This window comes from Lagopus muta, chromosome Z (genome assembly GCF_023343835.1).
Source record: "Lagopus muta isolate bLagMut1 chromosome Z, bLagMut1 primary, whole genome shotgun sequence".
Lineage (NCBI taxonomy): Eukaryota > Metazoa > Chordata > Aves > Galliformes > Phasianidae > Lagopus > Lagopus muta.
In genome coordinates, this window is record NC_064472.1 from 60,440,211 (window position 1) to 60,454,663 (window position 14,453).

Below are 14,453 nucleotides of genomic sequence, written 5' to 3' on the forward strand. Positions count from 1 at the left end.
TGCGGAGGGAATCACCACCACCGATAGCCCTTCTGTCTGTCTTAGCCGAGGCAGTCTGGAGACGCAGCGTCGACCGCCTCGCCCTTGCCTTTGTCTTAGGCAAAGCTTCCCGGGCCTCCTCGCTCACCTCGCCTTCAATTTACAGTGCCTGGCCCACGATGCCGAGCTGGGACTGTCTTCCAGTTCTCCCAGCTCTCTGCCTGACAGTGACAGGACATGGGGTCCATCCCCCACTTGCTGGGGGGTGTCTCCCTGGCGCCTTCCTCCCTGGCATGCCTGGGAGTTTCTCCACCAGTCAATCTCTTGCTCTCACTCCCTGATGGTCCTTAACCTCTCCACCTCCTGCTTGAGCTGTGCCAGCATGCTGAGCCGATCTTCCACCTGCTCACCCCTCCACTCCTCAGGTGGAGTTCCTGCCGCCCTCCTCGGCATCAGCAGGCTCAGGCACTCCCTGCAGCCGGAGACCTGAGCAGCCACACTCTTGCGCAGGGCCTCCATCTGGGTCGCCACAGCCTTTGCGGGGCAAGCCGGTTGCCTGGTGGAGATCGTGGCCTCGCAGAGACAGCACCTACTGCCAGTAGGTAAGCTGGTCACCAGAGCTAGGAAGGACAGTACTTCTGCGCCGTCCTGCACAAGCTACCACACCTGCTGCTGCAGTATGCTGTGGCTGCTGCGCACGTGCTGCCTTCTCCTCACTGCACTTGGCGGGCAGCGATGCACTGAGGCCCTCCCTTAAGCTTTTCTTAAGGCAAGGGGCGTGGATGCAGTTCCATTGCCCTGGCAATGCTGACACCACATCAGCCACTCTCACGAGAACTGTGGGGCTGCTGCGTTGGCTCAGGGTTCCCCTGGTAAAGGAACTGACCGAACCTCCCCCCCCCCCATACCTTGCAAGGAGGCGCTGCGATTCTGTCCGGGCCGGCTCTGAAGCAGCTAACCTCGGCAGTCAAGGATGAAGTGAAGTATTCGATTGTGTCATCTTGCATTCCGATACCGTATGTAGGAAACTCAGACTTTCTTCCTCAGATCGCTGCCGCTGTTTTGTTCTTAGGCCCGTCTCCCATCTCCCTACCCTTGCCCCCTTCTCCCTTCCCCCTTCCCCCTTTCCTGGGACGTGGGCCTGTGGGTCCCCCGTGCCCATTAGTCATGGCAACAGGCTGGACTGGCCTATAAACCGTCAGTACGCCTCCGTCCCTGCCCCTTTTTTTTCGGGGCGTTGGGCCTGTGGGCGTGCTGTCCCCCATCACGGACACAGAGAGGTGTAAAGATAACTCCACGGCAACCATCCAGGAAGGTGCTGGGGAGAAGACAACCCCGTGGTCTCCGCTCCTAACACTGCCCACCGCAGGACAAGCAGAGAAGACTGAAGCCAACATGTGGGGAGGATGTTGAAGGTTTATTTTTTTTTGCCACTTGGAACCACAACCATCACGCCAGGATGGGACATGGCTGATTCCGCGCTGTCTTTGGGACTGGTTGTGGAGATGTCTTCTCTGATGCTGGAACCGGGAGTGGCTTTGTGGCTGGGCTGGTCCACCGAAGAATGAAGGCAGCATGGATGGACTCTCTTCCAGGTTGATTTTCTTTGCCGCTTGGGACCACAGCCGTCACATGACAGTGTTATTGCTTAGTGTGACAGATGGTCAGACATAGGAACTGAAGGCAACAGGAATAAGTGCACCGGGTGGCCCGTGGGCAGGGAGTGGCTTCGTGCCCGGGCTGGCCCCCGCTGCCTGGGCCGGCTGCCACGGTCTCATCGGGGCCGGCTGCAGGAAGTTGAAGCGCGACGCCCCAGTGGGGATCGGCTTCGAGAGCGGGCCCGCCCTCGTTGCCTGGATTGTCTCCTGCGTGCAGGCAGAGGGGAAGCCCTCGGGGACCTGGATGGTGCTGGTCTGGCCGAGGTGCGGGTGCTGCTCTGAGCACCTCGGGTTGTTGTACGGCTCCCACCACGTTGTCTTCGGGGCCGACTGTGGGAGCCCGAGGCCCGGCCTCGCAACGGGGAGCGGCTTCTTGTACGGCCGGTCTCCCGCTGCCTGGGACGATTTGTGGCTGCACGTCTCCGGGATGTTCTGGAGGACCGTCTCCTCCTACGACGTCTCTGCCGGGTGAGCACAACATCGCAGGTGTCCCACGCCCAGGCGTTTCTGCGCATGGCCCAGAAGGAGCAGCACCAGCGCGTGCCTTGTGAGCCACAGGAGCTGCAGAGCATTGGCTGACAGGGCCTGCGGAAGCAAACAGGTTGTGTCTGTGAGCACAAAGCGAGCCAAGGCAGGGAGCAGCCGGCACGGCTCTGGTGCTCAGCCCTTGCTCCCCCCAGCCTATGGTGAGGCTGAGATCCCACGCAGAGCCCCAGAGGACTGCGGAGGTCACTCACTCCTCTTCCTGTGCGCTCTCCCTGCCTCCTAGGTGAGTGCACGTGCTGGCACTGCAGCCACTGTGCCTTTCTCGCAGCGACTGGTACGCTTCATCGTCCCACCAAGATAGTCGTCTGCCAGAGAAGAGAGAGAATGCGATGAGTCCCCGGTGCCCCAGGCGTGAGGCAGATCCAGGGCACCCCTGTTCATCCCCGTTGAGCTTATTCCCAGCTACTCCGTGAAGCTGAGACCGATGCTTGCAGGACGGCAAGGGACTGGGCCTGCCGGGGCAGTTCATGGGCAGGCACAGCACCTGTGCCTGAGTGTCTGCAGAGTCAGGAAGAAGGACACCAACCTGACTGGAATTTGGATCCCCAGCCTGGTCATTTGGGATTGGAATCTCCCTCTCTCTCCGCAGACGGGGCAGTAGAAGCGCGCGGTGGCAGCGAGTATGGCATGTCTCTGCAGGAGAAGCACAAGCGTGAGCGTGAGTGTGAGCGTGAGCGTGAGTGTGAGCAGGGCTGGCTGCTGCTGAGCACCGGCCGTGCCCACGGGGCGAGGGGAGGGCTCCTACCCTGATGCAGCCCCGGTGGAACCAGGCCTGTTTGCACACCGGGCACAGCATGGTGCGGTAGGACGCGCTGTCCCCCACGGGCTCCAGGCAGATGATGCAGATGGTGTTCTGAGCCGGAGCTGCCTCCGCTGCCTGCTGAGGGCGATGCTCCCAGCAGAAGGACCTGCGCAGGAGGACAGAAGGGATGGGCATGGTGAGGAGTGCTGTGAGGAGCGCAGAGAGCCAGGAAAGAGTGCCGGGTCTGGGCTCCGGCTCTGGCAGGATGCTGGGAGGTGTGGCTGCAGGTTCCTCCCTGGGAGGGACAGGGAGGGACGGCAGCTTGGCTGCTGCTGACAGCCCTTACCTGTACTGCCCAAAGTACTGCATGACGCATTGCCCGTCCTCGGCGCAGGGCAGATGGAAGCTGCGCTCACAGCCTGTCTCCGCGCAGCTGATGGCAGCTCCCCTCCCGCCACAGACAAAGCAGTGCTGAAAAGAACAGAGCGGTCCCCGTCAGCGGTGGGCTTGGTGCCTCCGCGGCTGGCCCCACTTCTCCAGGCAGGGCGCAGGGTGTGGGCACCGCTGCCCCACACTCTGCAGAGCTGCCTGGCAGACGAGGCTTGTCTGCTGTGGTGGGGCTTTGTCCTGGAGCCGGTTGGAAGGGCCGTGATCGCTTTCTATAGGCCCAGGCAAAACCTCGGTGCGAGCCTCTGCCGGCACCAAGCTCCCCGTTCCGTTCAGGTGCTCACCTTCTGGTCTGCCAGCTGGATGGTGTGCTGGATGGCACCAGTGGAGAAGCCACAAATTCCACCCATTGGGCATCTCCATCCCAAAAGGCCATCGGCAAAGAACTGTGGGAGAGAAAAGAGCGGGATCTCGTGAGGCCAGCAAGGAAGGGAGCATCCCTGGCAGGAGCCCTAGCCCTTGAGGGGACTCACCAAGCAGAATTCGTGGGCACAGAGCCCACCACTGGCAAAAGTCCGCCCGCAGATGTCCGGGTCGACCTGTGCCTGGCGGCACAGCATGCACACTGCAGAGGAAGGAGAGAGCAACCATGAGCAGCGCTGAGCACCTGGCGGGGTCGGGTAAGCCTGGCCATCCCCAGGGCCTGCCCCTTGCCTGCCGTGCCTGCTGAGGGGCAGGGCTGGAGGGGGTGAAAGGGAAGGGGGCATTGCGGGCCCAGCAGCGCCAGCAGGCAGCCACAGCCCAAGCTCAACCCCTGGCCAAGGAGCAGAGGGGCCCTGCCTGCCCGCGGCGCTGGGGAGCCCCTGCCTGCTCCTCCCTCCCCTCCCAGCCGCAGGCAGACCTGGCCTGGCAGCGGGGAGCCGCACGCAGGGATGCGGGGCTCTCACCTGGCTCCCCAGAGTTGGGGGTCTCCTCGTTCCGTCTGGACATGTTCGGCATTCACAGCGAGAAACAAGAGAGTCAAGAAAGTCCCTCCTCTCTCCGCGCCTCACCAAGCCGCACTGAGCACAGCCCCAGCCCGGCAGCCTTTGCTCTGCTCCCGGCCCCGCGGGTCACAATGGCCACCACTGTGACATCACCGTGACATCACGGTCAGCACCTCACGGGGCTGAGGGCACCGCACCCATGCGGGAGGGCGGCGGCTCCTGTGGGCAGCGCAGGGCAAGGAGCCCAGTGCTGCCGTCAGCAGGGAGCAAGGATGGCCTCCCTCGGGCCTTTTGCACCACATCGCAGCAGAGAGTCCAATAAACGTCTGCGGGTCAACAGCGCAGCCAGCATTTCTAGTGTGCGTTCCGAGTGACTCTCCACGGTCTGATGGTGGCAGGCCAAGGTTTTGAGCTGAGAAAAGAGGAGATCTGGTGAACTGCCAGCAGGAATTCCTCACTCAGAGGGCTGTGAGGCCCTGGCACAGCTGCCCAGAGAAGCTGCGGGTGCCCATCCCTGCAGGCGCTCCAGGCCGAGTTGGACAGGGCCCTGCTCTAACCTGACCTGACCTGCTGGGTGGCAGCGCTCCCATGGCAGGCACTTGAGGTTGGGTGGGTTTTATGATCCTTTCCTGCCCAAGTCTTCACACATCTCAGCTTCAACCCTTATACGGTTCCCAGAGGCAGAGTGGCATAGGCAGGGCACGATTGCCTTCAAGCCTGCGTATAAAACGAGTCAGGAAAACTTCTGACTCTGTTTTTTTTGCTTTCTTTGACCTGCTGGCAATGGTCACCATGCCAGAGACAGGAGAGGAGCGGTCCCTTGTCCAGGGCTGCAGTCCTGGAGTCACACTGGAGCATCCCTGCTCATCCAGCCTGACCATGAGAGTCAGCTTCTCCATGAAAGTCAGGCCAACGCTGATGGGAGAGCCCCCACGCCTAGAGAGCCGCCCTCTGCGGAGATGCTCGAGGCCTCACTGGATAGGGCTTCAGGCAGCCTGACCTAGTGGGTGGCAGCCAACACGCTGCAGGAGTTTGGAACTGCAGAGAGAATTTAATGTCCCTTCCAAGCCAAGCCATCCCAGGATCCTGTGATTCAAAACTATCAGCTCTGCACTGGCGAGCACCAGGTCCAGCAGGGCTTCACCTCGGGTCGGTCCGTCTAGTTACCTGGACGAGGAAGTAATCCTCAGCAGACTCCAGGAATCTCCTGGACTGTCTGCCACCTGCCGTGCTGCTATCCTGGCAGGGATCCAGGTGGTTGAAATCCCCCATCAGGACAAGAGCCTGCGAGCGCAACACCTCCTGCGGCTGACGCAAGAAGGCCTCGTCAACAGGCTCCCCCTGACCAGGTGGCGTGTAGCAGACCCCAAGCACTAGCTGCCCTTTCCTGGACCGATCCCTGATTTTCACCCTAAGCTCCTGTAGTGGTTTTGTGATTTTTCTTGTCGGTGTTCCACATCATAACATCATGGAAAGCAGTGGGAGTGGAAGAGTTACTGTTCTGGTTCTGTGGACTGCCTCTTTGGGACGTTTTGGCTCTCGGAGGGGAGGGGAGGAGTGGCATTCCGCAGAGGACTTCTTGCCCAGAGCAAGAAAGGTGGAGCTCCTGGCAGGACACCGGCCTCTCTCCCTCTTAGGGACTCTCTCGGTTTTGCAGCAGGGAAGCACGTGGTTCCCTCTGCAGTCTGTCGCGTAAGGCTTCGGCTTTGGACGCTCTCTTTGTGTTTGATGTACCTGGATTTAGTAAACTAAGGGTCTTCCTCAGATCGTTGCCGTTGCTCTGTTTTTTTTCTCTGTTAGACCCATCTACGTTTTCCCTACCCTTGCCCGCAAGTCTGCTGCCTCATCAGTCATGGGGCCGGGCCGACTGGCCGTAACCCTTCAACGCTTTCTTTGTTATCCTCTCCCCCTTTTTTGGGGGGTGGCCTGCAGCCCCTGTCAGGATCACAGATCTAGAGATAACTCCATGACAGCTCTCAGCCTGGTCATGGCTGTTACTCAGACACAGCTCTTTGCACTCTGTCCACTTCCTCACATAGAGGACAACACCCCCGCCCCTCCTGCCCCCGTCTATCCCTTCTGAAGAGCCTGGAGCCCTCAGTCACAGTACGCCAGCCGTGAGATTCGTGCCACCACGTTTCCCTGATAACAGCAACCAGATCGCTATTTTCCAAGCGCATCATGGCTTCCAACTCCTCCTGCCTATTTCCCATGCTGCGTGCATTAGTGGAAAGGCACTTCAGCTGGGCTTTCTGGCAGACTAGCCTTCCAGAGGGGCCCTTCCTCAAACCTCCAAAAGAAACTTGAAGTTTTCCTCCACTGCTTCCTAGAGGGACAAGAGAAGGTTTTGGACAGGGAACTGGCAATATTAGCTCCTCTGGGGAGTTCCCAGAAGATCCTGCAGCATCCCACAGGACACTTTGGAGGTTTTTCCCCGCAATCTCCTGGCGTGACAGCAACCCTAAGTGTTTCTTTGTCCCGCCTCACTTGGCTCTCTTCCCCCATCGGGCCTAGTATAAAAGCCCAGACTACTTGCTCTACCCTAGCGAGCCTCATTGCATCCCCTTCCATTCCCGCTTCCTACCTAGTTGCAAGCCCTCTCAATGAGCCCCGCTATCTCTTGGGCTGGGATCCGTTTCCTTCTCAGAGGCAAGTGACACAGGCCTGCAGCCATTAGACCGGGTGCCGAGCAAATGGCCCCGTGGTCAAAAAGCCCAAAGTTCTGTGGCGGCACCAGCCTCTCAGCCACTTGTCCATTACCTGGGCTCTGCTATCCCACTCCGTGTGCCTCACCGCCCCAGGAAGGATAGAAGCAAACATCACTCGTGCTCCCACTCCCTCCACCAACCGCCCTACAGCCCCAAAGTCCTTTGGGTAGTTTGCAGGCTTCTCTGAGCTACTTCATGGCTGCTTGCCTGCACTAATGAAGTAATGGGTAGTAATCAGAGGGATGAACCAGGTCAGGGAGTTTTCTAGCTGTGTCCTGGACCTGGGCCCCAGGGAGGCGGCCCACCTCCCTGTGAGTCGGGTCCGGTCTGCATCCGGGGCCTTCTGTTCCCATGCGGAGGGAATCACCACCACCGATAGCCCTTCTGTCTGTCTTAGCCGAGGCAGTCTGGAGACGCAGCGTCGACCGCCTCGCCCTTGCCTTTGTCTTAGGCAAAGCTTCCCGGGCCTCCTCGCTCACCTCGCCTTCAATTTACAGTGCCTGGCCCACGATGCCGAGCTGGGACTGTCTTCCAGTTCTCCCAGCTCTCTGCCTGACAGTGACAGGACATGGGGTCCATCCCCCACTTGCTGGGGGGTGTCTCCCTGGCGCCTTCCTCCCTGGCATGCCTGGGAGTTTCTCCACCAGTCAATCTCTTGCTCTCACTCCCTGATGGTCCTTAACCTCTCCACCTCCTGCTTGAGCTGTGCCAGCATGCTGAGCCGATCTTCCACCTGCTCACCCCTCCACTCCTCAGGTGGAGTTCCTGCCGCCCTCCTCGGCATCAGCAGGCTCAGGCACTCCCTGCAGCCGGAGACCTGAGCAGCCACACTCTTGCGCAGGGCCTCCATCTGGGTCGCCACAGCCTTTGCGGGGCAAGCCGGTTGCCTGGTGGAGATCGTGGCCTCGCAGAGACAGCACCTACTGCCAGTAGGTAAGCTGGTCTCCAGAGCTAGGAAGGACAGTACTTCTGCGCCGTCCTGCACAAGCTACCACACCTGCTGCTGCAGTATGCTGTGGCTGCTGCGCACGTGCTGCCTTCTCCTCACTGCACTTGGCGGGCAGCGATGCACTGAGGCCCTCCCTTAAGCTTTTCTTAAGGCAAGGGGCGTGGATGCAGTTCCATTGCCCTGGCAATGCTGACACCACATCAGCCACTCTCACGAGAACTGTGGGGCTGCTGCGTTGGCTCAGGGTTCCCCTGGTAAAGGAACTGACCGAACCTCCCCCCCCCCCATACCTTGCAAGGAGGCGCTGCGATTCTGTCCGGGCCGGCTCTGAAGCAGCTAACCTCGGCAGTCAAGGATGAAGTGAAGTATTCGATTGTGTCATCTTGCATTCCGATACCGTATGTAGGAAACTCAGACTTTCTTCCTCAGATCGCTGCCGCTGTTTTGTTCTTAGGCCCGTCTCCCATCTCCCTACCCTTGCCCCCTTCTCCCTTCCCCCTTCCCCCTTTCCTGGGACGTGGGCCTGTGGGTCCCCCGTGCCCATTAGTCATGGCAACAGGCTGGACTGGCCTATAAACCGTCAGTACGCCTCCGTCCCTGCCCCTTTTTTTTCGGGGCGTTGGGCCTGTGGGCGTGCTGTCCCCCATCACGGACACAGAGAGGTGTAAAGATAACTCCACGGCAACCATCCAGGAAGGTGCTGGGGAGAAGACAACCCCGTGGTCTCCGCTCCTAACACTGCCCACCGCAGGACAAGCAGAGAAGACTGAAGCCAACATGTGGGGAGGATGTTGAAGGTTTATTTTTTTTTGCCACTTGGAACCACAACCATCACGCCAGGATGGGACATGGCTGATTCCGCGCTGTCTTTGGGACTGGTTGTGGAGATGTCTTCTCTGATGCTGGAACCGGGAGTGGCTTTGTGGCTGGGCTGGTCCACCGAAGAATGAAGGCAGCATGGATGGACTCTCTTCCAGGTTGATTTTCTTTGCCGCTTGGGACCACAGCCGTCACATGACAGTGTTATTGCTTAGTGTGACAGATGGTCAGACATAGGAACTTAAGGCAACAGGAATAAGTGCACCGGGTGGCCCGTGGGCAGGGAGTGGCTTCGTGCCCGGGCTGGCCCCCGCTGCCTGGGCCGGCTGCCACGGTCTCATCGGGGCCGGCTGCAGGAAGTTGAAGCGCGACGCCCCAGTGGGGATCGGCTTCGAGAGCGGGCCCGCCCTCGTTGCCTGGATTGTCTCCTGCGTGCAGGCAGAGGGGAAGCCCTCGGGGACCTGGATGGTGCTGGTCTGGCCGAGGTGCGGGTGCTGCTCTGAGCACCTCGGGTTGTTGTACGGCTCCCACCACGTTGTCTTCGGGGCCGACTGTGGGAGCCCGAGGCCCGGCCTCGCAACGGGGAGCGGCTTCTTGTACGGCCGGTCTCCCGCTGCCTGGGACGATTTGTGGCTGCACGTCTCCGGGATGTTCTGGAGGACCGTCTCCTCCTACGACGTCTCTGCCGGGTGAGCACAACATCGCAGGTGTCCCACGCCCAGGCGTTTCTGCGCATGGCCCAGAAGGAGCAGCACCAGCGCGTGCCTTGTGAGCCACAGGAGCTGCAGAGCATTGGCTGACAGGGCCTGCGGAAGCAAACAGGTTGTGTCTGTGAGCACAAAGCGAGCCAAGGCAGGGAGCAGCCGGCACGGCTCTGGTGCTCAGCCCTTGCTCCCCCCAGCCTATGGTGAGGCTGAGATCCCACGCAGAGCCCCAGAGGACTGCGGAGGTCACTCACTCCTCTTCCTGTGCGCTCTCCCTGCCTCCTAGGTGAGTGCACGTGCTGGCACTGCAGCCACTGTGCCTTTCTCGCAGCGACTGGTACGCTTCATCGTCCCACCAAGATAGTCGTCTGCCAGAGAAGAGAGAGAATGCGATGAGTCCCCGGTGCCCCAGGCGTGAGGCAGATCCAGGGCACCCCTGTTCATCCCCGTTGAGCTTATTCCCAGCTACTCCGTGAAGCTGAGACCGATGCTTGCAGGACGGCAAGGGACTGGGCCTGCCGGGGCAGTTCATGGGCAGGCACAGCACCTGTGCCTGAGTGTCTGCAGAGTCAGGAAGAAGGACACCAACCTGATTGGAATTTGGATCCCCAGCCTGGTCATTTGGGATTGGAATCTCCCTCTCTCTCCACAGACGGGGCAGTAGAAGCGCGCGGTGGCAGCGAGTATGGCATGTCTCTGCAGGAGAAGCACAAGCGTGAGCGTGAGTGTGAGCGTGAGCGTGAGTGTGAGCAGGGCTGGCTGCTGCTGAGCACCGGCCGTGCCCACGGGGCGAGGGGAGGGCTCCTACCCTGATGCAGCCCCGGTGGAACCAGGCCTGTTTGCACACCGGGCACAGCATGGTGCGGTAGGACGCGCTGTCCCCCACGGGCTCCAGGCAGATGATGCAGATGGTGTTCTGAGCCGGAGCTGCCTCCGCTGCCTGCTGAGGGCGATGCTCCCAGCAGAAGGACCTGCGCAGGAGGACAGAAGGGATGGGCATGGTGAGGAGTGCTGTGAGGAGCGCAGAGAGCCAGGAAAGAGTGCCGGGTCTGGGCTCCGGCTCTGGCAGGATGCTGGGAGGTGTGGCTGCAGGTTCCTCCCTGGGAGGGACAGGGAGGGACGGCAGCTTGGCTGCTGCTGACAGCCCTTACCTGTACTGCCCAAAGTACTGCATGACGCATTGCCCGTCCTCGGCGCAGGGCAGATGGAAGCTGCGCTCACAGCCTGTCTCCGCGCAGCTGATGGCAGCTCCCCTCCCGCCACAGACAAAGCAGTGCTGAAAAGAACAGAGCGGTCCCCGTCAGCGGTGGGCTTGGTGCCTCCGCGGCTGGCCCCACTTCTCCAGGCAGGGCGCAGGGTGTGGGCACCGCTGCCCCACACTCTGCAGAGCTGCCTGGCAGACGAGGCTTGTCTGCTGTGGTGGGGCTTTGTCCTGGAGCCGGTTGGAAGGGCCGCGATCGCTTTCTATAGGCCCAGGCAAAACCTCGGTGCGAGCCTCTGCCGGCACCAAGCTCCCCGTTCCGTTCAGGTGCTCACCTTCTGGTCTGCCAGCTGGATGGTGTGCTGGATGGCACCAGTGGAGAAGCCACAAATTCCACCCATTGGGCATCTCCATCCCAAAAGGCCATCGGCAAAGAACTGTAGGAGAGAAAAGAGCGGGATCTCGTGAGGCCAGCAAGGAAGGGAGCATCCCTGGCAGGAGCCCTAGCCCCTGAGGGGACTCACCAAGCAGAATTCGTGGGCACAGAGCCCACCACTGGCAAAAGTCCGCCCGCAGATGTCCGGGTCGACCTGTGCCTGGCGGCACAGCATGCACACTGCAGAGGAAGGAGAGAGCAACCATGAGCAGCGCTGAGCACCTGGCGGGGTCGGGTAAGCCTGGCCATCCCCAGGGCCTGCCCCTTGCCTGCCGTGCCTGCTGAGGGGCAGGGCTGGAGGGGGTGAAAGGGAAGGGGGCATTGCGGGCCCAGCAGCGCCAGCAGGCAGCCACAGCCCAAGCTCAACCCCTGGCCAAGGAGCAGAGGGGCCCTGCCTGCCCGCGGCGCTGGGGAGCCCCTGCCTGCTCCTCCCTCCCCTCCCAGCCGCAGGCAGACCTGGCCTGGCAGCGGGGAGCCGCACGCAGGGATGCGGGGCTCTCACCTGGCTCCCCAGAGTTGGGGGTCTCCTCGTTCCGTCTGGACATGTTCGGCATTCACAGCGAGAAACAAGAGAGTCAAGAAAGTCCCTCCTCTCTCCGCGCCTCACCAAGCCGCACTGAGCACAGCCCCAGCCCGGCAGCCTTTGCTCTGCTCCCGGCCCCGCGGGTCACAATGGCCACCACTGTGACATCACCGTGACATCACGGTCAGCACCTCACGGGGCTGAGGGCACCGCACCCATGCGGGAGGGCGGCGGCTCCTGTGGGCAGCGCAGGGCAAGGAGCCCAGTGCTGCCGTCAGCAGGGAGCAAGGATGGCCTCCCTCGGGCCTTTTGCACCACATCGCAGCAGAGAGTCCAATAAACGTCTGCGGGTCAACAGCGCAGCCAGCATTTCTAGTGTGTGTTCCGAGTGACTCTCCACGGTCTGATGGTGGCAGGCCAAGGTTTTGAGCTGAGAAAAGAGGAGATCTGGTGAACTGCCAGCAGGAATTCCTCACTCAGAGGGCTGTGAGGCCCTGGCACAGCTGCCCAGAGAAGCTGCGGGTGCCCATCCCTGCAGGCGCTCCAGGCCGAGTTGGACAGGGCCCTGCTCTAACCTGACCTGACCTGCTGGGTGGCAGCGCTCCCATGGCAGGCACTTGAGGTTGGGTGGGTTTTATGATCCTTTCCTGCCCAAGTCTTCACACATCTCAGCTTCAACCCTTATACGATTCCCAGAGGCAGAGTGGCATAGGCAGGGCACGATTGCCTTCAAGCCTGCGTATAAAACGAGTCAGGAAAACTTCTGACTCTGTTTTTTTTGCTTTCTTTGACCTGCTGGCAATGGTCACCATGCCAGAGACAGGAGAGGAGCGGTCCCTTGTCCAGGGCTGCAGTCCTGGAGTCACACTGGAGCATCCCTGCTCATCCAGCCTGACCATGAGAGTCAGCTTCTCCATGAAAGTCAGGCCAACGCTGATGGGAGAGCCCCCACGCCTAGAGAGCCGCCCTCTGCGGAGATGCTCGAGGCCTCACTGGATAGGGCTTCAGGCAGCCTGACCTAGTGGGTGGCAGCCAACACGCTGCAGGAGTTTGGAACTGCAGAGAGAATTTAATGTCCCTTCCAAGCCAAGCCATCCCAGGATCCTGTGATTCAAAACTATCAGCTCTGCACTGGCGAGCACCAGGTCCAGCAGGGCTTCACCTCGGGTCGGTCCGTCTAGTTACCTGGACGAGGAAGTAATCCTCAGCAGACTCCAGGAATCTCCTGGACTGTCTGCCACCTGCCGTGCTGCTATCCTGGCAGGGATCCAGGTGGTTGAAATCCCCCATCAGGACAAGAGCCTGCGAGCGCAACACCTCCTGCGGCTGACGCAAGAAGGCCTCGTCAACAGGCTCCCCCTGACCAGGTGGCGTGTAGCAGACCCCAAGCACTAGCTGCCCTTTCCTGGACCGATCCCTGATTTTCACCCTAAGCTCCTGTAGTGGTTTTGTGATTTTTCTTGTCGGTGTTCCACATCATAACATCATGGAAAGCAGTGGGAGTGGAAGAGTTACTGTTCTGGTTCTGTCGACTGCCTCTTTGGGACGTTTTGGCTCTCGGAGGGGAGGGGAGGAGTGGCATTCCGCAGAGGACTTCTTGCCCAGAGCAAGAAAGGTGGAGCTCCTGGCAGGACACCGGCCTCTCTCCCTCTTAGGGACTCTCTCGGTTTTGCAGCAGGGAAGCACGTGGTTCCCTCTGCAGTCTGTCGCGTAAGGCTTCGGCTTTGGACGCTCTCTTTGTGTTTGATGTACCTGGATTTAGTAAACTAAGGGTCTTCCTCAGATCGTTGCCGTTGCTCTGTTTTTTTTCTCTGTTAGACCCATCTACGTTTTCCCTACCCTTGCCCGCAAGTCTGCTGCCTCATCAGTCATGGGGCCGGGCCGACTGGCCGTAACCCTTCAACGCTTTCTTTGTTATCCTCTCCCCCTTTTTTGGGGGGTGGCCTGCAGCCCCTGTCAGGATCACAGATCTAGAGATAACTCCATGACAGCTCTCAGCCTGGTCATGGCTGTTACTCAGACACAGCTCTTTGCACTCTGTCCACTTCCTCACATAGAGGACAACACCCCCGCCCCTCCTGCCCCCGTCTATCCCTTCTGAAGAGCCTGGAGCCCTCAGTCACAGTACGCCAGCCGTGAGATTCGTGCCACCACGTTTCCCTGATAACAGCAACCAGATCGCTATTTTCCAAGCGCATCATGGCTTCCAACTCCTCCTGCCTATTTCCCATGCTGCGTGCATTAGTGGAAAGGCACTTCAGCTGGGCTTTCTGGCAGACTAGCCTTCCAGAGGGGCCCTTCCTCAAACCTCCAAAAGAAACTTGAAGTTTTCCTCCACTGCTTCCTAGAGGGACAAGAGAAGGTTTTGGACAGGGAACTGGCAATATTAGCTCCTCTGGGGAGTTCCCAGAAGATCCTGCAGCATCCCACAGGACACTTTGGAGGTTTTTCCCCGCAATCTCCTGGCGTGACAGCAACCCTAAGTGTTTCTTTGTCCCGCCTCACTTGGCTCTCTTCCCCCATCGGGCCTAGTATAAAAGCCCAGACTACTTGCTCTACCCTAGCGAGCCTCATTGCATCCCCTTCCATTCCCGCTTCCTACCTAGTTGCAAGCCCTCTCAATGAGCCCCGCTATCTCTTGGGCTGGGATCCGTTTCCTTCTCAGAGGCAAGTGACACAGGCCTGCAGCCATTAGACCGGGTGCCGAGCAAATGGCCCCGTGGTCAAAAAGCCCAAAGTTCTGTGGCGGCACCAGCCTCTCAGCCACTTGTCCATTACCTGGGCTCTGCTATCCCACTCCGTGTGCCTCACCGCC

General features: G+C 60.3%; 1 protein-coding gene and 1 pseudogene across 1 annotated transcript; both read right to left on the minus strand.

The window, feature by feature from the left end:
- Positions 1 to 1,627: 1,627 nt before the first annotated feature.
- LOC125687403 (PHD finger protein 7-like) lies at positions 1,628 to 4,420 on the minus strand (annotated as a pseudogene).
- A 4,322-nt stretch (positions 4,421 to 8,742) lies between these two features.
- LOC125687164 (PHD finger protein 7-like) lies at positions 8,743 to 11,778 on the minus strand. Its single transcript, XM_048932033.1, has 8 exons — positions 11,618 to 11,778; positions 11,204 to 11,295; positions 11,015 to 11,116; positions 10,630 to 10,754; positions 10,287 to 10,449; positions 10,068 to 10,174; positions 9,733 to 9,846; positions 8,743 to 9,580 (listed from the first exon to the last, which is right to left on the minus strand). The coding sequence occupies exons 1-8, from the start codon at positions 11,667 to 11,669 to the stop codon at positions 9,112 to 9,114; spliced, it is 1,224 nt and encodes a 407-aa protein (XP_048787990.1). The 5' UTR covers positions 11,670 to 11,778; the 3' UTR covers positions 8,743 to 9,111.
- Positions 11,779 to 14,453: the final 2,675 nt, after the last annotated feature.